At 38.9% G+C, this 22322-nt stretch overlaps 1 protein-coding gene across 1 annotated transcript in view; it reads left to right on the top strand.

The window, feature by feature from the left end:
* Nucleotides 1-21674, top strand: part of SPAG17 (sperm associated antigen 17) — an 85885-nt gene extending 64211 nt beyond the window's left edge. The window contains exons 27-47 of the mRNA XM_059840345.1: nucleotides 1276-1408; nucleotides 2677-2870; nucleotides 3165-3309; nucleotides 4473-4615; nucleotides 5028-5204; nucleotides 5996-6117; nucleotides 6292-6422; nucleotides 8004-8131; nucleotides 8511-8690; nucleotides 10328-10441; nucleotides 11858-11903; nucleotides 13504-13600; nucleotides 14047-14094; nucleotides 15417-15519; nucleotides 16109-16205; nucleotides 17042-17140; nucleotides 17270-17421; nucleotides 17887-18053; nucleotides 18899-18959; nucleotides 20109-20262; nucleotides 21405-21674. Coding sequence (XP_059696328.1) covers nucleotides 1276-1408; nucleotides 2677-2870; nucleotides 3165-3309; nucleotides 4473-4615; nucleotides 5028-5204; nucleotides 5996-6117; nucleotides 6292-6422; nucleotides 8004-8131; nucleotides 8511-8690; nucleotides 10328-10441; nucleotides 11858-11903; nucleotides 13504-13600; nucleotides 14047-14094; nucleotides 15417-15519; nucleotides 16109-16205; nucleotides 17042-17140; nucleotides 17270-17421; nucleotides 17887-18053; nucleotides 18899-18959; nucleotides 20109-20262; nucleotides 21405-21517 — 2604 coding nt within the window. The 3' untranslated portion in view covers nucleotides 21518-21674. The remainder of the gene's footprint in view (nucleotides 1-1275; nucleotides 1409-2676; nucleotides 2871-3164; nucleotides 3310-4472; nucleotides 4616-5027; nucleotides 5205-5995; nucleotides 6118-6291; nucleotides 6423-8003; nucleotides 8132-8510; nucleotides 8691-10327; nucleotides 10442-11857; nucleotides 11904-13503; nucleotides 13601-14046; nucleotides 14095-15416; nucleotides 15520-16108; nucleotides 16206-17041; nucleotides 17141-17269; nucleotides 17422-17886; nucleotides 18054-18898; nucleotides 18960-20108; nucleotides 20263-21404) is intronic.
* Nucleotides 21675-22322: the final 648 nt, after the last annotated feature.

Raw genomic sequence — 22322 nt, 5'->3', positions numbered from 1 at the left:
ATGCATATCAAGAGATGAGTGTAATGGATCTCAGAAACCAGATATAATTTGATGAGCAACCAAGACTTCTTTTTGTTGACTACCATAATGGCTAAAAAATTCACAGCAGTCCTAGACATGTGGAATATTTCAGTACAGATCAATATGCCAATATAGATGCATTATCACTGCTACCAAAAAAAAGTCATTAGCCTGTGACCATTTAGTCAAAGAATAATCTTTACTGTTTATTTTTACAACGCCTTTTTATTATTAAAAGAGTCCCCATTAATTAGAGCCATAGACTGCAGCAAATGGGATGAAATTTTCTGGCAGTGAAAAATGGGATGAAATTTAACAAAGCCAACTGTTGGAAGCTACTTGTGGGACAGAGTAATGCCAGGCACAAGTACAACCTGTGACAGGAGTGTCTGCAGAGCGCCCTGCAGGAAGAGCCCTGGGGGTGCTGGGGGCAGCATCAGCAGCTCAGTGAGAGCCAGCAGGGCGTGCCCGGGCAGCCCAGAGGGCAGGAGCCGTGTCCTGGGGGCATCAACCACAGAGCACAGTCGGGCACAGGGGGATCACCCGCTGTGCTCAGCGCTGCTGCGGCCTCACCAGGAGTGCTGGGAGCAGCTCTGGGCACCACCACTCCAGAGGGGTGGGAAAGTCCTGCAGTGAGTCCAGAGAAGAGCAAAGCTGGTGGAAGGGCTGGCAGGTGCATCCTGAGAGGAGTGGCTGAGGGCTCTGTGCTTGTCTGCTTTGGAGAGACAGGTACTGAGGGTCAACCTCTTTGCTCTCTGAAGCTCCCTCACAGGGGAAGTGCAGAGGGAGGTGCTGATCCTTTCTCGCTGGAATCCACTGTCAGGACACATGGGAATGGCTCAAAGGAGCACTAAGGGAGGTTCAGACTGGACATTGAGAAGCATTCTTTACCAGAAGAGTGGTCAGACACTGAAACAGGCTTGCTGGAAAGGTGGTTGATGCCCCAAGGTTGTCAGTGTTTAAGAGACATTTGGTCAACACCATTGACAAGATGCTTTAACTTGGTCATCTCTGACCAAGTGGTCAGGCAGTTGGACCAGGTGATCATTGTAGGTCCCTTCCAAATGAAAGAGTCTGTTCTATTAATTATCTTCAAGATAGCTTCTTTATTTCTTGTATTCATTCTGAGAGATTTTACTTTTTTCCTCTTCATCACCCACAGTATTCTAATGACTATCGCATTTGTGACACATTAAGACTTTCTATTGGTGTTTGAATTTATTTTAACCTCTAGTATGTCCTTGATTTCTGTAGATTCTGTTTGCTGATGGCGCAGTGAGTAATAGCCCTGATTCTGGTCCTGTCCTACCACCACCTACAGATGAAACATGGAGGAAAACTCCCTTAACAGAATCAGACCATTTATCTGACACCAGTGCTAAGAAAGGTAATATTTCTTGTGTTTTGGACAGATATAAAGTTAGTAGGGCTGATGATACTTAATAAAGAGCATATTTCTTTAATCTGAAAATTCTGACTGTGAAAATGCAATTTTATCTGTACTCAGCTGCTGCACACTTCTATGTTACCTTTGTAGCAAATCATCTCCTACTCCAAATTTATTTTTCTTCTAACATGGTAGGACTCTAATAGTAAAAATTTGTGTAAGAACTTCATTGGTATCAGAGTGAACACAAAGTCTTTTAAAAGAAATCCTTGTAACTACAGTAGTGTTAAATCCTTACTTTTGTCTTACTTTTTAGTCTTTGCATTAAGAAATGCTTCTCTCACAGAGGATACATTTTTCTTTCTCACTCCATGTATTCCAAGGCACCTACTATTGGTTATTATCAACTGGTTGTATGGACATGTGCTTGGTGGTAATATAGCCATTCTTAGTGTATTTTGTTTGATTGAGAAATAACCAAATAATGTTTTCTTCCTACCTCAGAGTATAGTCCAAGATCACGGTCAGTATTAATTAGTACACAGAATAATTCTGACCTGTCGTATTAACATAAAATTTATTGGAAATAGGTGAATAAAAATTGCCATCAAAGAGAAAGGTGTCTCAAAAAGAGACTTTTTGAGTCAAGTCCAGTCCTTTTTCTTAGGATATTCCTTTAGATATCTGCAAAGATGAGAACAACTCTGACAAATGGTTTTCTAATATGAATTCTCAGTATTTGTCCTTTATTCCTTGTCCTTTATTTATGATCACTTTTTCACCTTCCCCACCTTTCTTCTCCTCTGCTTATTCTTGACAAATTTCTAGTAAAGAGTTTCATCTCATTGGTTTCGGGGGTGCTTTTTTGCTTGATATTTGCTCTAAGTCTTTCAGCCTGCTCTCTGGACTACACTCTTGTCTTTTGCATACACTGTGTCTATTTTTCCTGAATATGGGAGACAAGAGTTCTCTATAACATTCCTAATAGGATCTCTCCAGTTGCCTTTCATAATGAAATCCTTTTCTTCTGATGCACCATAGGACTAATGGCATTAGCATGCTATTTACTTTTTCTGTGAGGAAGCACATTAGATAAGGCTAGTTCAGGATCATGTCTTCGAGTAGCAGGAGCTGTAATTTTCTTCTAGCCTGTTAAATGGTTCATTTTGCAATTCTGTCAAAAGCAATGTTCACAAACTCTGAACTTTACTGGTTTTGTCTTTTGCTTTAGAGAAAATCAAGTCTGATACAGATTTTTTTTTCTGCAGGAAAAGGCAATGACAAGATATCATTACAGTCACAGAAGTCTGATGAGTTTGAAAAGGCCAGTTCTACACAACCTAAGGCAGGAACCTGGATAACAACAACTCCATTAGGCATTCTAGTGGGCACAGAGGGTGCCACCAGAATGGATCTGAAGCCACTCTTAATGTATCAGGCCACGAACCCAGCTGATGGAATGGTATTAACTGTTTTGGTGATACTGTAGCACCGTCTGTAAGCTAAGAGACAGGGCTACCATCATATAAGTTGTAGGATCTATTCTTTAAAAACATCCTACAGGTTGTGTTACTGCACTGTTAGAAATGCAGTGGCTTTAGATTTTGAAGAAAATGTGTTTCCTCTGTCTCTCAAGTAGATGACCATGTGGTAGGCAAGATTCTTTAGAGCTTCAGTCCTGATCCCTTATATTGTTGTTGCTGCTGTCACAAGTATCACAGTGCCAATATAAATGAGTAGTCCTTCATTTTTTCAGATTATGACTGTACGAGAAGATGAAGTGATAATTGTTGAGAAGCCAGATGGTAACAGAGTAGTAGAGCATGCTGATGGTACCAGGATCACAACTTTTTATGAAAAATGTGAAGACCTTTCTGTACCAGAGGGTAGTGTGGAAACAGGTAACATCTAAAGGGGAGCGCTTACTTTTCTTGCACTTAACATATTTTGTGAAACAGAAAGTTGTCAAAATATATACTAAAGGTGGCTTATACTAGCAGCCTAGATAACAGATCCACTAGTGCAGTCTAGGCTTAGTTTGTTTGCTTTCTTTCAGCAGTATATTCAGTGCAAAAATTATACTGTTGCAAGTAATTAAATTTCCTTCTTTCATACCTATGTGGTACTCCATCACCATGAGACCACAGTGACAGAGTCTTAGTGTGTTCATTGCCCTCTCTCCCCTGCCCTAATAATAACAAGGAAGTTGCTTTGAGTTTTAATTGAAGAGGTATGAAAGGACCAAGGCATCCTTATATTTCCCAGTGAAGCCATGGACTCACCAACCTTGGAGATACTAAATATCTGAATATGGCTGTGGAAAATGTCCTGCCAAGAAAAGTGAAACTTGTATTTGGCTGAAACAAGTGAGGCTAAAGGTCATCTGTGATTCTTCTGGCTGGTGGTGTGTTCTGTATGACTGCTTCATTTGCAAGACAAGTCCTGTCCTCCTTAATTAAAATGAAGGGGACATTTACTGTGTGAGTGTCTGGACTGTTCAAACACAGTGTAGGGAAAGATCATTATTGAGTTAGCAGAAAATGTTCAGGGACATCTCCCTGTGGGATTTCAAAAGTCAAAATCCCTTGAACTGACCCATCTCTTCAATGGAAAGGCAATAACCAGATTAACATGCCTGTTTTCATTTGTTTTCCAAGATTTGTGTTGCTGAATAGGAATTTCTTCTCATTTTAGAGTTTGTATTACAGGCACAAAGAATTTCAGTGATCCACCTTGTTTATTACAAGTATCCAGATCATTATGGTTAGTACCATACTTGATACATTAGAGTGTACTTTCCTGGCCAGCTACAGATAGTTACAGATATTTTTTACTGTTGGGTTTTCCTATATTGAATTCACAGTCCAGAACTTAAAAGATTGCATATTGTTTACCTAACATAAAAATATATGATAAAAGATGCTATGAAGTTTATTAAGGTCTTGAACTGAAAAGATAAAGATCCAGCACTATGAGAGAAAAAGCAAATGGAATCCTAAGACATTTCCATGATTCATGTGTTCCTGTCTCATTGTTCTGCATTAAATCTTAGATGAACCCTCAGAAGTCACCACAAAGAAGCTTAAAGGAACACGAGTAGAGAATCCTGAGTTTGCTACTGTTATGACAAATTGTGAGGATGGGACCTGTCGTACTATCTTTGGAGATGGGACATCTATTCTAGCAAAGCCACAGGGAACATATCAGGTGGGAATTCTTTTTAGTTTGTGACAGTGACGTTTAATCTTTGTGTTCCAAGTCCCCTGCCATTAGCAGCTCTCACCTTCATTGCCTCCCTTCTCTATAGTCTTCACTAATCCCTATTATTCTATCTCTTTCATACTCTGACAGTGTTTAGGTACTTACTCACAAATGTACAGTATATTTAAATCACAGTCTTAAATTTCCTGAAGTTAAATATCACAGAGACTCAGATCAGCCTACCTCTTGGACCTCATCTTCCTTCTTTCTCCCCTTTGATTCCTCTGAAGTGGATGATTCAATATTGAATATCTGGAAGCTGTCCACTTGATTTGTATCTGTTCTTCATTTTCACAGTATCTTTAAATTAAATTTTTCACCTTTGAGGATTGAATCTCTTCCCTTTTTGCTGTCACAGGTTTTACCCAGCAAGGGAGGCTTTCTTTTCTTTGATGAAGATTGCTCAGCAGTTTATAGCCATGAAGTTTTCGATTTCAGCAGCAAGGAAGAAGAGAAACAAGCAGGGAGATACATTATGAAACACACTTCCAGCCCTATTTGTGAGATGATGGATCCTGAAGGAAATACTTTCAAGGTAAAATACATGGAAGAAAACAAGTTTCTGCATTCTGTTATAAACTTCTCTCAAAGTCAAATTGTAACATTGTAATATTTAAAGTAGCCAGAATCAGGTCTCTGATATCTTCTTGACTAAGTGATGGATATCCTTTTTTTTTTATATTTATCCCTCTTTAGAGAGATTGAAACAGAATACACGGTTTACAATTTAGCTCACCTCTAAAGTTCCTTTAATTAGCATGATTTGTACTATAGCAAATAATCAGCTCTGCAAGTGAGGATTAAAAACTAGGTGTGTCAGATTCAGTTAATGGACTGTCCTTTGAATCACCCTTATTTAAATTGTATCTTGAAAAAGGCATTATCATTCCTTCTTAGGTCATTGTTAGTTATCTTGTTTGAATATGTTAATGTCACATTAGTTAATAAGCACACAGTACTTTCAAGAAGGAAGATACTGTAGAAGTTCACTCAGTAGGTATACATAAATGTCTGTCTTGAGTATACAGTTACCTGGCTTGACCAGTGAGTGAGTTTTTTTGTGTAACAGTTCTTGGGAATTTATTAAATACCAGCATGTGATATTAGTATTTATCATACAGCATGTCTTTTGAGAAATGTTTTGGAGGTTTTACAGTCTTTTCAATTTTTCTCTTTATTTCTTTTTCCTGTGAGTTTCCAGTTGCTCAGTGTGAAATGTGTTCTTTTGTCTCTTTCACTGGGCTAGGTTATGTTAAAGTTCTTCAGCAAGTCACTGTTTTAAAAGGATCTTTTAGCTCAAGTAATTTCACATTATTTCTGCTGTAGGTCCTGGCTGATGGCAGCACAGATGTGTGCATTCCCAGCAGTGGCTATGATGACAAGGAGGACAAGAGCTCAGCAGCAGATGATGTTAACAAATCTATCACCGATAATGAGCATGTCCCCAGGTAAACTGTGTTGCATTCATAGGTTAACACTTTCTTTTCTTCACTACACAGTATTTTACAGGGTTCATGGATTTGTGCTCCCTTTGTTCAGTACTCTGCATTAGCACATTTGATGCCATCATGTTGGAGTTCTGCCCTCTTGATAGAGCCCCGTGCGTGTGTTTGGCTGCGCAGGTTTTTCATCATCTCTGCGGACGGTTCTGGAACGGAGCTCCTGAGAACAAAGGATGTACACAAGTATATGGCTGAGGCCTGCAGTGATCCTGCCACTGCAGTCTTGCAGGATCCTGTACAAGAACAGCCAGGTAGAAAATGTTTCTTCTCTGACAGACTACTAATAGAAAGAATTGAAAAGTTTCAAAACTTTTATTTGAGCAGAAAATGTTTTTACCCTTGTAAATAAGGATCCACACTTCTAGGAGTGAAAGAAAGGAGTTTGGGGAAAAACTCTGGGAAGCAGAGAATTAACTGAAGGACACTGGTAAGGGATAAGCGAACAAAAAAATAGCATATCTTTATCCACTCCCAGTCATACAAATAAAAGTCATTGCCAAATAAATATATTCTTTGTGTTTGTCATTTAAACAATTGAATATATCACCTTCTTCATTAATGATGTAGCAATGAGGACAGTGATGCCCTGATGTTGACCTTTAGGCTGTCAGTTGGAAAGGATACATATTAAAAAGCTGAAAAAATATTACTGGAATAGCCAATACTACATGGTACCAACCACCATGGAGTAGCAATGCAAGAAATTATGTCCTGGAATTATTGGTTTTCATGGTAAAGGTAGTTTGATCAGCTGTGTTTCTATAAAAGACACTGAGTGTAACAGGTAGATGCTAACAAAAAAATACCTTTAAAAGAGAAGAAAGTTTGGTTCCCCTGAATATGAGGGGATGATAAGTTAAGTTTGCTTCAAGCCATAAAGTCCTAAGAGAAATTTGTCACAGATTTATGTCATAAGCATATGACATAAAACAGCTTTCCCACTTACTACTCTTATAAAGTGTGGCACATTTTTAAATGTACTTTTTTTCACACAAATGACTGGTTCCCCCTTGCAGAAACCAAATGAAGTCATTCTGCCATGGGAAAAAAAGAAAAAAAGAAGGGACACGAAGAGAGCCAGAAAAATGCAGAAGATTAAAAGATCAGAAAGATGGAGAGCATACATACCCAGTAAAAATCCCAGTCAAGAAAATTTACTTACAACCAGCAATCATTTGTAATAGTAGCACATCTGATTTTCCAGACTTCCTGCTCCACCTTTCACAATATTGGCTCTATTTGCCTTTACAGCAAAGCTACACAATTTTGTATCATTGTGACAAAGTACCTCAGCTGTGATATCCATTTTGAAGGTCACCTGTGGAATAGATAATAGTAGATTAAGTAATTTTTGGGTTGGGCTGGAAAAAATATTTTGAAGAACATTAAAATTTATGCAAACAATACAAATAAATAGTCTCTAATGGAATCCATCCAGTGATCAGGGCATGAAGTATAAAATACAGTGTAGAATTATGAATGTTGTGAATCTGTTGAACTAATTCTGAGATTAGTATTCAGTACACATGGGTCAATGCTCTGCTCTTCCTTGTTTGGGCTACTCCCCACACTATACAACTGAGCTGTTAACCAAGAATCAAAGCAAGTAGCATAAGCAGTTTGTTGTTAAAAATGGGCTGAGTAATCTGAACTTGTACCACTATTCTATAATCAGCTCAGTGATCTGATATTATCTGTAGCCATGGATACATGGACTTTTATCTGTTAGTAATAAGATTTTTTTTGTAGATAGGTGTTTTCTTCTGTAAGTCTGAGACACTTGTGGTTTTTTAATTTGAACTGATTCTTAGCAAAATGTGTCTTTAAACCAGGTGTTTTAAGTATTACTGTCCTCCGCCCTATGGCTGAAGCATCCCCCTGGGTAATGAAGAAAGAACCAGAGAGTATTGTTCCTCCATATCTACAGAAAGACACTCAGAAAGAATCTTCTCCTCCTGAGGTATAATTTTTCAAAACTGTCTTTTCATGTTAAAGCAATAGATGTTTGTCTCTGTGGGGAAATGAAGCCCTAAACAGTGTGAATATTAAATTCAGTTTATTAAGCAGACAGAGCAAAGAGTAGGCTGTGTCAGGGAATGTATGGTCCCATTCTTTTACACTTAGTGAGGGGATATAGCAATTTTAAGGGGAGTTTATCTTACCAGATGAAGATGGTTTAGGATAGATAAATTGTTCCTAGGAATCAACTGGCTTTTTGTCTAGGTCTATGATTCTATAAGGAGAGCACATGCCTTTCAACTGAGACATATTGCCAGTAGGTGCATTTTTGGGTAATGTAAGAAGCCTCTTGCTCTTTTTGTTTGCTCCTCTCTGTTCAGGGGGACATCACAGGTCACCCAGTCAGAAGGTGTGCCTGGAAGGGACTCAGCATTGGAGCAGCACGTGTGTCCTTGCCAGTCCCTGTGCGAAAATGTCCCAAAAAACTGCAGATCCGCCAACTATTCCAGTATAAGCCACTCTATGATGAACTAAGAGAAAAGCTGCATCTTTCCCTCAAGGTAGTTTGACCACATTTATTCATTCCTCCAGTAAGCAATAAAGAACAAACAAGTAGACAAATTGGGTGTGATAAATGTATAGTATATACCTGAGAAAAAGAAATCTACTATGCTTGAAGTACAATTATTTCATACATAGAGAGGTGCTGGAAGTGTTTTTCTGAAAAAGTTCAATTGTTTCATTTACTTCTTATGAAACCTAGTTTTCTGAGCAAATACATGAGATCCAATCCAGCATACATCACAGACAGTACTCTAACATGTAATTTCCTTGCTGTCAACATTGATATCTGTTACTTCGCTTTTATTTTACTTAGGGGTTGTTTTCCTTCAAAATGCCTTAAAAATTTTAATATATAAATCTGAACAAGAATTTCTAGCTCACCATAATTCTGCAATTAACTTGGTCACTGAGACACATTCTGGTCTTGGTTATGTATTTTTTTCATAAATATATGTTGAGCATTTCCAGGTTTCAGTCTGAGTTTGTTACTCTATCCATGTCTAGGAAATAGCTGTGTAGCCTTCTGAAAAGGTTTGTGGTCATCCCTCATTAGTGACTTGTTCATAGCAGGGTACAAGCTAGACCTCCCATGCCAGTGTTTTGAGATTGTGTCCAAAAGTGAGCAGCTTTGCCCTTCTCAGTGTTGGTATAAAACATTCCTTTATTTAATTCACATTGTGAAGATGCTCTTAGAAGAGATTTTAGAGTCAAAACCCCATTATTACTTAAGAATTAGAGAATAACAAAATATATGTGTCCTGTAATTTATTCATTTAACCTATCTTGATAATGGCATTGCAGACTGAATTTGTAAGTTAACAGCGTGTGACATGTGTGAAGGTAGTAGTATGTTGTAGCCATTTATATAATTTTTTTTTTCCCCACATTACATTTCAAAGAAAACATGCTTGCAATAGAAAAACACTGACAGCTGGCCAGCCCAGACATGTTTGAGATATTCAAGTCTATCAGAATGAAATGTTACAGTTTTTCATTCTATAAATATATAAAAATTATTCTTTAATATGCATGCTGATCTTTCAAAGGCAAACAGTGTAAGAAAAGTTCCACACCAAAATGGCAAGGGAAGTCTCTTCATCACCCAGATCTATTGTTGATTTTTAGAGAAAGATGAATGCTGTTTATTACATTGGGAAGGAAGAACTGCAATTAATTAGCACTGAAAAAACAGTTGTAATAATTGCATAAATATGCAATGAAAGTACCCTCATTGCTCATAAATCAATATTTAACTAATTCTTTTTTTTTTCCAGAATGAAGTATCTTAAATCTTTAGCCACACCTCCTCTTTGTCAGAGCAAAATCAAGATTTAAGGAAAATATGCTTCCTTTCTCCATCTCCTATAAAATTAAAGAGATATAAACAAGTGAAAAAGAACTGGCACTGGAAACAGATTGCTTCTACAAACCTGTCTGTTAGTAAAGCTACTGCATGTAGCTTTCTGGCAGAGTGGTGGGTTTAAAACCCTTTTTTCTCTCCAACTGATTTAAAGAGATGTGGGGAAAAAAAATGTGCTTCTTTTCTGTAGCAGTTGGTATGATTATGTCAATGTAAATATCTATTTTAAGCCTACATCTACATCTTTATTCTTCTTTTTCATTTTTCCACCAGGAATATATAGAGAACATCTTAAAGCAGGAAAATGAGCTGGAAGAGATGAATGTGAAAGAACCAAGAACAGAAGAGGAAAAGGAGAATGCTGCAAGTCTCCTTGAACAGGTTACAGTGAGAAAAATCAAATTTTTAAGTATTTCTTTCAACAAAACCCTTGTATTGCATTGGAAATGTGAGCCTTGAAACACATTATCTATTAATAAGCCAGCAAATGTCAGAGCAGCACAGTGCCTGTTCTGGTGTAGGTTAATGGTAAAGCAGAGCCACACTCAGCCTTCAGCTGGTCTGAGTTCAGCTGGGCACTGCTGCCATTTGGGGAAGCAATGCTCAAAAGAGTTCAAGAGTCTGGCTCTACTGAATGCTATGTTCCCAAACACACAGACCAAAATTACTTTCCAGTAATTTACTTTTTTTAATATCCCCCAACATCAGGATAAAAATGTTTCTAGTCTGTTGTCATTGCACATGGGAGACTTTTATTTCAACCACAGCCACCTCCATAGTAAGAATTTAAGCCCTGCTTTTGGGATAATACAAAAACAGTCTGGAGGAATATTGTTATTACTGCTGAGCAGCATTTTGTTTTTTTAAATATAATCTGTGAATTTTCATGGATAATTAGAGCACAAAAAGAAAAAGGAGAGGAATAGGTAATGGGAAAGGTGGGTAAATAGAAGAGGATCACAGCTTTTCTGGAAAGAGGGACAAAGAAACGATCTGTCAGTAATTCCATCTGCATCTATCCTCTAGGCAGACATTTATTTACTTCAATGAGGCCCAGGTGCTGAACCTCACATGCTGCTCAGATCCAGTGAACTTGTCTAGTGACTGATTATTGTTGATTGTCCTGGCTGCCTTCAGCACCTTCATTTCCAGTTACAGATTTCACATTGGACAACTCTTTTGTGAGCAGCAGTCTCAGTGTGCACCTGCTGTGACCCAGGAATCAGTGTCACATTGCTCCCAAGTCTCCAATAACTCTGTTACAACCCAGACTGCCTGGTCAGGAGCTCTGGTTTCCAGTTAACTGCTTCAGAGACAGCATGAGAATAAAGGAAACACTTTAGAGCCTCTTAACCCTCATTCACTTTACTGTAAGCAAGCCACATGAGATCTCCTCAGTAACTAAGCCTGCAAATTCCTGAACACATTTTCCATTTGACTTGTTTGTAATCTAAGTTTAATACAATATAAGTATATCTTGTTCAGATTTTTTTGCAGAAGGATTTGAATTTGATTAGGAATTAGCTTAGTTGACCTAATAAAAAGTAACCATATAAAATACAAAGCTATCTATGCAGTGGGTCATCAAGAAGGAAACACGTACTTGTTTAGAACAGGGAAATTGTACTTCACATCCTTTTTTCCCAGCTTATGTTTTCTGACACAATGAAATACCTGACAATGTGACTACAAGAATGGGGATAACAAGATAGCACTTGTTTATAATATAAATTCTCTGAATAAGATGTTGTTGTTGTGAATTTTATTTCTCATGTAGTCACAGTTATTCCTTCTTCATTGCAGTCCTTCCCTGAGTGGAAGAAGTCAACTGAAAAGCTCAGTGATAGAGGTAATAAAAAATTGAATACCTGTGCTTTTAAAATTAAAAGTATCATAATAAGTTTAAAGGTATTGTACTATTATTTTTAAAGAGGCAATATAAAGGTGAATTCTTCTATGTACTATGCACATACTTCTGTGTGACTTTCACAGGTGATTAGGACTTCTTATCATCAATGATCCAGTACCTCTGAAAAATAATTGCTGGTTTTAGGCATGTGTATTTGACATTTTTACTCACGTTTTCACACGTAGTGAGTTTTCTTAGGTGTAAGAACTATGACAATACTTGGCTACTTTTATGCAACTAACGACTTTTCAGACAAGTTTTTCAAAGCAACTAAGTAAATCCTGGTTATTTATTACACTTCAAAATCTAATCTCAAACCATCACGTGTTGAGGTTGCATTCACCTGGCTAAGGGAAAAGATGGAGCGATGTATCACAGATTTTGGTTAAAGTTTTCACAAGATATTTAGTAACATTGATTAATATTTCCAATATGTACAAATAAAAGCTGTTTCTTTATAAAAACCCATAAGCCTTTTCTGTAGAAAAATTCATTACATTCTATCCCATAGTGGTGCTCATCTTTAAAGTGTTATTTTCCTTGTCAAGAGTATTTCTACTTGTCAAAAACGTCATACTGTACAAAATAAACAGAAACTGCTGCAACAAATGCTTGCTGAACAGTTTCCTCTTAAATGAAGCTGCAATTTTAATATAATATTGCTAATGAAGAAGACAGTGGAAAAGAAAAGCTCTTTGAAACAGGTAAAAATAGAAAAAGCTGCAAAATAAAATCATATTTAGCGGTGAAAAAGCTGACCAAAATAAATCCCCACATTTTGAAGTTTGAACTCATGTAATTCCCAGAACTCTAAGAGATATTGTCATAGTCTAATAGGACCATATCTCTCAAATACTCACATCTCCTAAATTTTGCCACAGAAATTTTTTTTCAGCCAAGGAAATTTCTTTGGACCCATGATTTAGCTTCAAGGTATAAAGTAAACAACACACTTTATAAAATATGTCAGAGGACAGGGCAACTCTTTAATAAAGCCCCAGAGCTGGTCACAATATTAAATGTGGAAAAGCTGGCATTTCTCCATTATACATATTGAGCTAGCAGTTCCTTCCATGAGAATGTTGATTATGGCTGCTTCACAGCCTCAATTAAGCACAAGCAAGCTTAAGCAAGCTAAATGTAATAAGGGTCCCTGAAAGCCCATGTTATTTTCTTCAGCTGTGGATAGAGACCTCAGAGCACCCCAGTTAGAGAGTGGCTGAATGTCAGCAACTTTTCCTATTCACAGGTATTTGTATCTTGAAAGAATATAAAGATATGTCATAAAATACAGAGTGAGAGTGTGAACTTAATCTGCTTCTTGTCCTTTCAATATTGAATTCAATTTCTTCTCTGTTAACGTTCTGATCTTGATTTTGGAATGAAGTTCTTTCTGCCTTTTCCCTCATAAGTAACAAAGACTCTGTTAGGTTTCCATAAAGTGGCAGAAAGATGCATTTTAAAAATATCCTTTGATGGTTTTTTTTCATAACACTGTGCAGCAGAGCACACCCATTCAGTAATGCCCTTCCCCTTGCAGCCCGTGTGAGCCAGCTGTATGAGCAGGCAGTGGCTCCTCCTGCCCAGGATCACACAGGGAGGGCAAGCAGTGCACAAAGAGAGGACCAGCAGCAGAGGTAGGACAGAACAGCAAGGACTGCTGCAAATGTAAATAACACAAAGGGTGAAGCCAAGCACACAGGGAAGGCACTGTGCTTTACTGGCTGTCATTTAGGACTGGGATCTAGATCCCTAGATACATATGGCAGTGTTTTACTGTCCTGTCCTGTGATTGTTTTGTCCCTTTTTGGCTCTCTTTACATATCTGAAAGATAATTCAAAGTTTGTTGGGAAAAGATTTTGCATGTTCCTTGGATTGAATGATCTAATAAAAATGCAGATATGAGCAAACACTTTTGTGCAAACCATACAAGTCTGAGTCAGAGGCCACCTTAAGTGTTTACATAACATACTCTCATAAAAAGCATTTTCTTTCTGGTTTATCTAGTAAATATTTTTGTATTTATAAAAGATTACTAGTTTTCTCATTCCCACGTCTCTTTTTTTCTTCTGGGTGATTCAGTACAGAAGGAGCAGCCTCGAAGTGGAAAAGCAAACTGGAACAGAACAGGTAATAATATTAGTAGGATCAAGTTCTTTTATGAGCCAGCCTAATCTGCTTTTGTAAAGAATGTTATTGATTTCACCAGGTCTTGGGTGATGGTGCAATGGCTTGCCTGCAAATAATGGGGTATTTTCTGCTCAACAAAAATGCTGAATAAATGGTTTGAGTCTCTTTCTTTTGTCTTTTTTTTTTCCAATACCCAGCAGCATTACTGTTAACTTAACACTATGCAAACCAAGGCTGAAGTCAGAAGCCCTGTGTTTTGTTTTCTGGTTCTGCCACTAGTGTAAAAAATATTGTATATTAATATTTTCAAATGCTGATGCTTTAGGTTAAGATTCAGGTATTCCACAAATAAAAGGTGATTTTTTCAAATAGAACCCAAGACATATCTCACATGGAGGTGCTTCAAAGCTTCTCTAGGCAAAACTGTCCTAGCTCTCTCAGCCTCTACTCACATGAAAGGTCTTCCAAACCCTTAATCATCTTTGTGGCCCTTTTGTGCACCAGACTGGTCAAAAGTGGACACAGCACTCCATGTGAGGCTTTCCATATTCCTTTGTAATTATTTTCTAATTTGCATGAGATAAAAAAGCCTTTTAGAATTTCAGAGTTACATTTTAATATAGCATTTCACACTGTTTTGGATCCTCTTAAAAAAATAATTTAAATATATAAATCTGAGCAGTCAACACCCAAGACATCATGTGCAATTCTGGCTCTAAAACCAGTGTTAAAACTTCCAGTATGATTAAGACTGATCATTTCATAGCTGATATTAGATCCTGAAAGTCAGAGAAATTCTAATAGTGTAAAACTGGGCTATATCAAGCTGAATACATGACTGATCTTTACTCTGGTCAACCTTACCTTCAGAAGTTTGAACAGCTTCTTCTGTATCCACAGAGCTGTCAAGTCTTTCTGTGGTAAAATAGTGACATTAGATGAGTTTTGTGTTCAAAATTTTAGCAATGCATCTGGAATACCAATTCTTAGCTTGAAGTGTTTGTTGGAAGGTTGGAAAGACACCAGTGGCAGTCCCAGACTTGTTCCATGAGGTTTAGAGAAATGGAGTATGTTCTCAGGAGGAGCTCCCCATAGCAGGCAACTCACTGTCCGTGTGCATTCTGACCAGTCAATTCTTAATTCACCTCCAAGAAAATTGCAAATTGCAAGAATATTGCTTCATGTGATGAACCAGAAAAGAAAATGTCACTTGCCTTTACCAAATCCATTTCTTGATGCACAATACTGAAAAACAGGGTGAAGTCAGTTATAATGCTTTTTTTCTTTCTTTTCCTTACCAACAACATGAAAAACATCCCTAGGAAAGAGCTGGATAAACAGAAGGCTTTATTTGCAGCACTGATAAATGGAATTTTTGCTCCATATTTTGAATCTGAATTTGGCAAAAGCTTCTACCAAGAAAAGGTAATGCAGCTGAAAAATGGATGAAGTCTGTTAGGCCAGCTAGTATCTCCCATGCTCCCAAAGACAATTTGGGCTTATATCTCAGCCTCTGTTTATCTCAACAAACCATTACAAAAGGCAGAATTAATACTAGAAATTATACACCCTTATAAAGGAAACATATCTTGAAGATGGTATATGTTCACTGAGTACAAACTCTATAAAATTCCTTACATAAACTCTGGAGAGAGCCTGATTCAGAGCAAAGCTCAACCTCAGATTTTTTTACTTACCCCTCAGACCCCTCTCCTTGCTTATTAGAAAGGGAAAAAGTAAAACTAACACTCCTAATTTAGAGATGATCTTGGGGGCTTTTCTACTGGTAAATGCTGTAAGTGCATAAAGCCTACTCAGAAATGTAGGTTGTAATCTGATGTAACTATTTCTATCTCTTTTATAGGCACCACTTCGTTTCTGCTTGTTTCCTTTACATTCCTTTTTTTAAATCTTTTTTCCTTTGTTTTTTTGCAAGGGGAAGAGGGTGTTTGCTGTCTGGTTTTCCTAGGTGTTTAGTTGTGAAACCTAAGCCCTCTTTCTTCCTTTTCCCCAGTTTCCTGATTTGGAAGCACTGTCTAAGGAGCTTCCTCCACTTCGAAAAGAAACAAGTGACACTGGTCCTCTCTGGCTGATAAGGGAACCCAGTGGAGGTAATTGACTGTCTGGTATCAGGAGGAAGAAGCCCTTGCAGACATCATTGAATGTGGAAGAGCCATCAGCTTTGGATGCTAAGCTAAAGAATTGTGCTATGATTGAGAAGTGGATAGATAAAAAATGCTCAAGAAAAACTTGAATGGAATAAATAATAGTTAGGAGTGGATGAGCAAGAACCAAGGAGGCCAAGTTTAGAAAATAACTAGTATGACTGTAGGAAAAATATGGGAGATTTCTTTATGAAACTCAGTGGTAAGAGGGAACTGGTGCAAAAGCAATAGGGACTAGGAAACATGCAGGCTAAAGATAGGAGGAAAGCAGTGACTCCATGACAGGAAGCAAGGGAGGAGGGATCATTATCTTAGGCTTCAGCTTTTCAGATCTGAGAGGAATACTTCAGTTCTGTTTAAAAAGCAGGCTGACAAGTTACAGAAATCATACAGTGAGATTAAAAGTCATACACAGCAAAGATTCATATCAGGAAAAATAGTCCTCTGTGGGGCTTTATCAGACCCCCACTAATTCCCCTATTTCCTCATTTTCAATCACCATAAGACCTGTGCTGGATTGTCTTTTAGTCCTTCATGGCTTATAGTTCTGTTAGGAAGAGAACAAGAAATGACTAATCACACATTAGGCATTGTTGAGATCCTTGTGGCCCAGTAGAGCAAAACGTTGCATGCAGAATTTTCCCAGCCTGTCATGCTTATGTATGACTTCCAGGACTGTGTAAATTAAAGTGCCAAAGACTGACGTTGTTTTTCACATGTTTATGAAAATGATGGTGATCATAAAAAACACTTGACTCAGTATTCCATTATTTTCCCTTTAGCAGCTGAATTTCTTGGTACAACAAGTGATTCGTCACTTTTATCTGGCCTTCCCCTGCAGGATCCTTCCAAACAAGGTGATGATTCCAGCAGCACAACAGGTACACCTGCCTTCTAGAATGTAGATGGAGCAGCTTGGAATCTTTTTATAATTTCTGACACAATATTTGCAATATGAATTTCAATCCATCTGTCACTTTTTCATGCTTTTGGAAATCTTTCCCTTCCAGACTTAAACGAGGCTGCAAGAGCAGAAGAGACAGCCTTTCAACAGAAAGTTCCAAGTGTGATGGTGGATGTTACAGGACAAATAAGAAAAGAGAAAGTAATATTACCATCATACCTTCAGGTGAACAAACCAAACACCATACCACATAAAAAGGTAAAAAATAACATCTTTCTTGTCAATATTCATATCCTCTGAGTGATCTCTTTTCCATAAAATCTTCACCCTGGAGCAATACTGGAAGGCCTTTTGAATGTATTTACTTTAACATGGCTGTTGCAATTTATTTATGTTTACTGGCAGTTCTAGAAGTACCTTTCCTCTCAACTGCTAGGAAAAACTCATTCTGCATCAGGCACCTACTTGAAAGCTCTGTTTCCAAAAGAGCAGAGCTTCCCCCATTTTCCCTGAGACACCTCAATGGCTTCATGCATCTGAAAACTCAAACCAATATAAATTTCCAGACAGTATTCAAAGTACTGCTTCAGTTTTTACTCATATTAGGATGTCTTTTTGCAATTCTTCAGGGTGAGTGGACAGAGGTTAAATATAGGTTAAGTAATTCTCTACCTGACTTAATGGCCACCAACTTTCTCTTTGTCTCATATTTTGTTTGCAAAGATAGAAGATCCTGCCTCAGGAAAGGTCAAGACATCCTCTGTTGCAAGAAGACAGGATCTTACCAGCTTCCATCTCATCCCACCCAGGGTGGTATTTGGAGTGCTAAAGGAACGCTGCACCTATTCAACCACTGTAATCATGAAGAATGTTGGTGTGAACTTCTCAAGGTTAGTTTGAATTCTTAGTACCCTGGTTTTTATCTCTCCAAATAGATCCTGACAAAAGTCAAGTACAGTTTCTCTGGACCCACCACTCAGAGAAAGCACAGGAATTCTGACAGCCACTTCATAGGTCTGCCAGAGCTTTCCATAAGATGGAGCCATATCCTAGGAATGCCTCTCCTTCTGCCTTTCCTTTAACAGCTTCTGGTGCAAGGGCATGCTGGTAAGGGGGGAATGAAATCTACGGGATCATTCCAAAGCAATGCAAAAGTAAAGGTCATGTCTGATCTAATGATCTTTAAAAATCTGAACAGTAGGAAGTTCACAAAAGGACTGAATCTCAGCTGTGAAACAATCAGTAAGAAATGAGGAGTAAAACTTCTGCTTTAGTTGGTACCATTTAATTAAAGATTATTTGCACAAAATTCATACCAGTATCATGCTTTCTGCAATAGAATCACATCAGAGGATATTAAATAAAGATTTTTATGGACTTTTGGGTCTGCAACACACAGGTGTTTGCCAAGAAGCTGTTTGTACTCCAGCTACCTTTCAATGTGCAGAATTAAAATGCTGCTGTTTCACATTCTAAGGACCAGGCAGTGTTAACAAGCTCTTTGAAGGCTTACTTTGGCCCATTCATCTGCTCCTTTGGGGGTTTTTTGTTAGAAACCTGAGCCTTGGCAAGAAGCCCAGGAATTGCTGTATCCAGCTTGTACATTATGATGGAAAGGATGAGCTAAGAAATTCTGCTGTCATTTAAAAAAAAACAGAGGAAGAGCAGGCAGCCTAGATGAGATTTCTCCTGCCTCAAACAGTTTCTGGCAGACTGATTCTCTTCTCTTTCACAGGTTTCGGGTGAAGCAGCCACCTTCACACACAGGACTGAGAGTGATATACACACCAGGACCTGTAAGTCACAGAGGAGAGCTTTTGGGGTTTTTTCTAGACTCAGCTGGCCCTCAGGCTAGTCAGGGCACCCTTCTGGGACAGCAGCTGTCTGGGAATAGAGCTGCCAGGGTACACAGTTTTGTTTAAGGTTACTTGAAGTGATGCTGTCTTCCATTGTCCCTCTGCCGCCTTCAGCTAAGCATGCCATGCACTTGAGTCTCAGCCTGTGCCAGAGTGCAGAGGGATACACATGTTAAGTTCAGTGGAAAGCAGCAAGTCAAGCAGTGAAGTTACAGAGAGCTTTTTCAAAGCAAACAGTATTACTCTACCACTGCCTCTGAGTTTTGCCTTCTGCTTAGGGTGTTTGTTATATCTGCTTTGTCTTATGCCTTGACGTAACTTCCTGTCCTGATACCCTCAGGATTTGAACCTAGTAAACTATTGCCTCAATCCTTCCTTCTCCTGCTTCCAACTGTTCTCCACCTTAAGTTTTTTATCTAGCAAAGCACCATAGCACATTGTCTCACTAAGTAAGAAGCTTTCATTCTTTCTGCTTTTGTTCAGTCTCTTTTTTTACCTGCATGCTATCTCTGAAGAAATAGTGCTGGCCACACAGTGTGGTCCCCACAGCATCCACGTAATACCAGGCAATATCTTGCCAATGCATGGAATCAAGAAGCAAAGACTTGTGCAGAGAGGCCATGCCAGAATGCAAGTCAAACCTCCTAGTCCAAAGCCTTAGCCACAACTCAGTACTTGAAATCATAGGATAGTGTGGGTTGGAAGGAATCTTTGAAGGCCTCAACTGAGAAGGAAGGATGGTGTGGAGGACTGTGTCAAAGGCCTTACAGAAATCCATCTAGATGGCTGGAATCATTTCCATTCTTTTCTTTTCTCCTCACATCTGCCCCTTTTGTACCTCCCTACCTTTATGTTCTTTTTAGAACAGAGTATTTTATTTCATTTGAAACAGACCTACAACGACCCTCTAGTCCAACTGCCTGACCACTTCAGGGCTAGCCAAAAACTAAAGAATACTATTAAAGACACTGTCCAAACACCTCTAACACTGACAGGCTTGGAGCATCAACCACCAGCTCCAAGGACTGCTGGAGGGGACCATGTACGAAACGTGCACCTTACCTGTGAGTCATTCTCTGTCTCTCCCAGGTGGCAGCAGGCTTGCAGGTTGAACTGGAGATAGAGATTCTTGCCCCGCAGATTGAAGGGGAAAACACTAGTGGCCTTGAAGAAGTTTCCCACAATATTGAAATATTAACAGAAACTGAAACTCTTCTCCTGCCTGTGAAAGCAAATATCCTTTGTTGTCTTATTTCTCACACACACCTCATAGCATCGACCCCGAGGATCATCTTCCTGTTGGGAGCCTCAAGTACTGTTTCCAGTGCAAACTGTTGCAGTAGCAAGCTTTACTGTCCTTTTCAGAAATACACAAATGGGTGTTTTCAAAAGCACAACAAATGAACAATTTAAGATTCTGATGCCAAATGCATTTTACATCAGAATAATTTGGTTTGAAAAGTGGGGAAAGGAAGAAAAGCCACTCAGAAAAATGTTGCTTTTAAAAACCAAATGAAAATGATAGGGATTCTTTCCCACCACCCCTCATGAAAATAATTTATTAATGTTTTTTGAATCTGTGGTAGCATCTGGTGGTAAACCTCATGAGCAACAAACTGATGTATCATCCAGATACTAAACAGGCAAATGGGACAATCCCTGTAGGAGCAAAGATGCAAGCACACAAGTGCTGCATCATGAATGCTGCCAGAAATGAGCCTGTGTGGGTTCAGTGGGCTTTTCAGTTGTTTAACTCATGACAGCAGTACAGTAAAAGAGCCAAGTCAATAACTATTATTTCTATTCCCCTTGTGCTCCAGGTGAAGTTCTGTTTGACATTTAATCAAATTTACACTTAGAAGTCTGGGAAAAGGGGTCCTCTGGAAACCTATAAAAGAAATAGCAAGGCAAGCTACATCCAAACATGCCAGAAACTTTATTCACAGTAAGGACCACCCTTACCAAAGAAAGGAGAACTTCAGGATACTCTGAGCCTGACCAGAGTAACAGCAACTCCTCCAAGGCTTTATATGCTCTAGATGTGAGGTTGAAACTCCCCAAATTTACTTGCATTGATCCAAAGAAACCTTTCATGCCTATAATTGCAGAGGTGATCTAGACAGGACCAGTGGCATAGCAGCAAATCCAGCTGCTGTTCTGTTCCCACTCACCCAGTCTTCAGACACAGTTGCAGACCAGCCTCCAAAACATGTGCCCTTGCCCCATATTTTAGCTATTCCTTTCATCTTTGAGCTGAAGGCACTAGTCCAGATTCATGTCTCACAACCTTACTTCCAGAAGTCATTCCTACCTCCACAGGTTATTTTACTTAAATAAAACTACCCAAATGGTTAGATCCTTAACGTTGTGTTCCACCTGTGCTAGCCAGTGACGTTTATAAGGACCGCCTAAGTGGATACCCCCAGGAAGGGATGGCAGCAGCAATCCGGGAAGGTCCTGCAAACCCCAAGCCACAGCTTCAGATTACACCCCCATGAAACCTTTAGAGTTAGTGTAAGTACAGTGACACCAGCTGGAAATTAAAGTACACCTGTTTCACCTACTCTTCATCGGCAGCACCCTGAACAAAGCTCATGCAAATGATGCACCTAACACACTGACTTGGTTACTGTGACAAGAGAAGGGAAACACTGGATGACATTGACCAAAGCACTCACTACAAAGGTACTGCAGGTTATTACAGCTGCTCAGCTCAGCGGAGGCACTCACAGCAAAGCCTCCTCAGTCCTGTTCCAAATCCTTCATTTACTGTCTCCACATTAAATAAGTCCTTGGACTTCCTGGCAGCTGGATGTATTACAGTTAAGCCCTAATAAATCAGCCTCTCTTTAAAACTTTTCACTTTCTAAAACCCAGTCTTACTGGTGACCCATTGACACTGACAGCAAGTCTAATAAAGGACAGGGGTCTTACAGATAGGGCAGCCTCAATGTGACAAGTTCAAATACACACAACCCTGCACACACAGTTTTATACAGCACATTTCTGTAGACTTACAGGTTCAGTTTACATGAAGAATCACAGAATATCTTGAGTTGGAAGGGACTCACAAAGATCAGGCCCAGCTCTGCACAGGACATCCCAAGAGTCACACCATGTGCCTGAGAGTGTTGTCCAAACACTTCTTGAACTCTGGCTTGGTGCTGTGACCACTTCCCTGGAGAGCTGTTCCAGTGTCCAGCCACCCTCCAGGTGAAGAATCTTCTCCTGATATCCTGACTCTTCCCTGACACAACTTCAGGCCATTGCCTTGGGTCCTGTCACTGGTCAGCAGAGATCAGT

The sequence above is a fragment of the Haemorhous mexicanus genome, chromosome 2 (assembly GCF_027477595.1).
Source record: "Haemorhous mexicanus isolate bHaeMex1 chromosome 2, bHaeMex1.pri, whole genome shotgun sequence".
NCBI classification, from domain to species: Eukaryota; Metazoa; Chordata; class Aves; order Passeriformes; family Fringillidae; genus Haemorhous; species Haemorhous mexicanus.
Note: the sequence above shows the minus strand (reverse complement) of the source record. Positions and strands in the feature narration are given on the sequence as shown.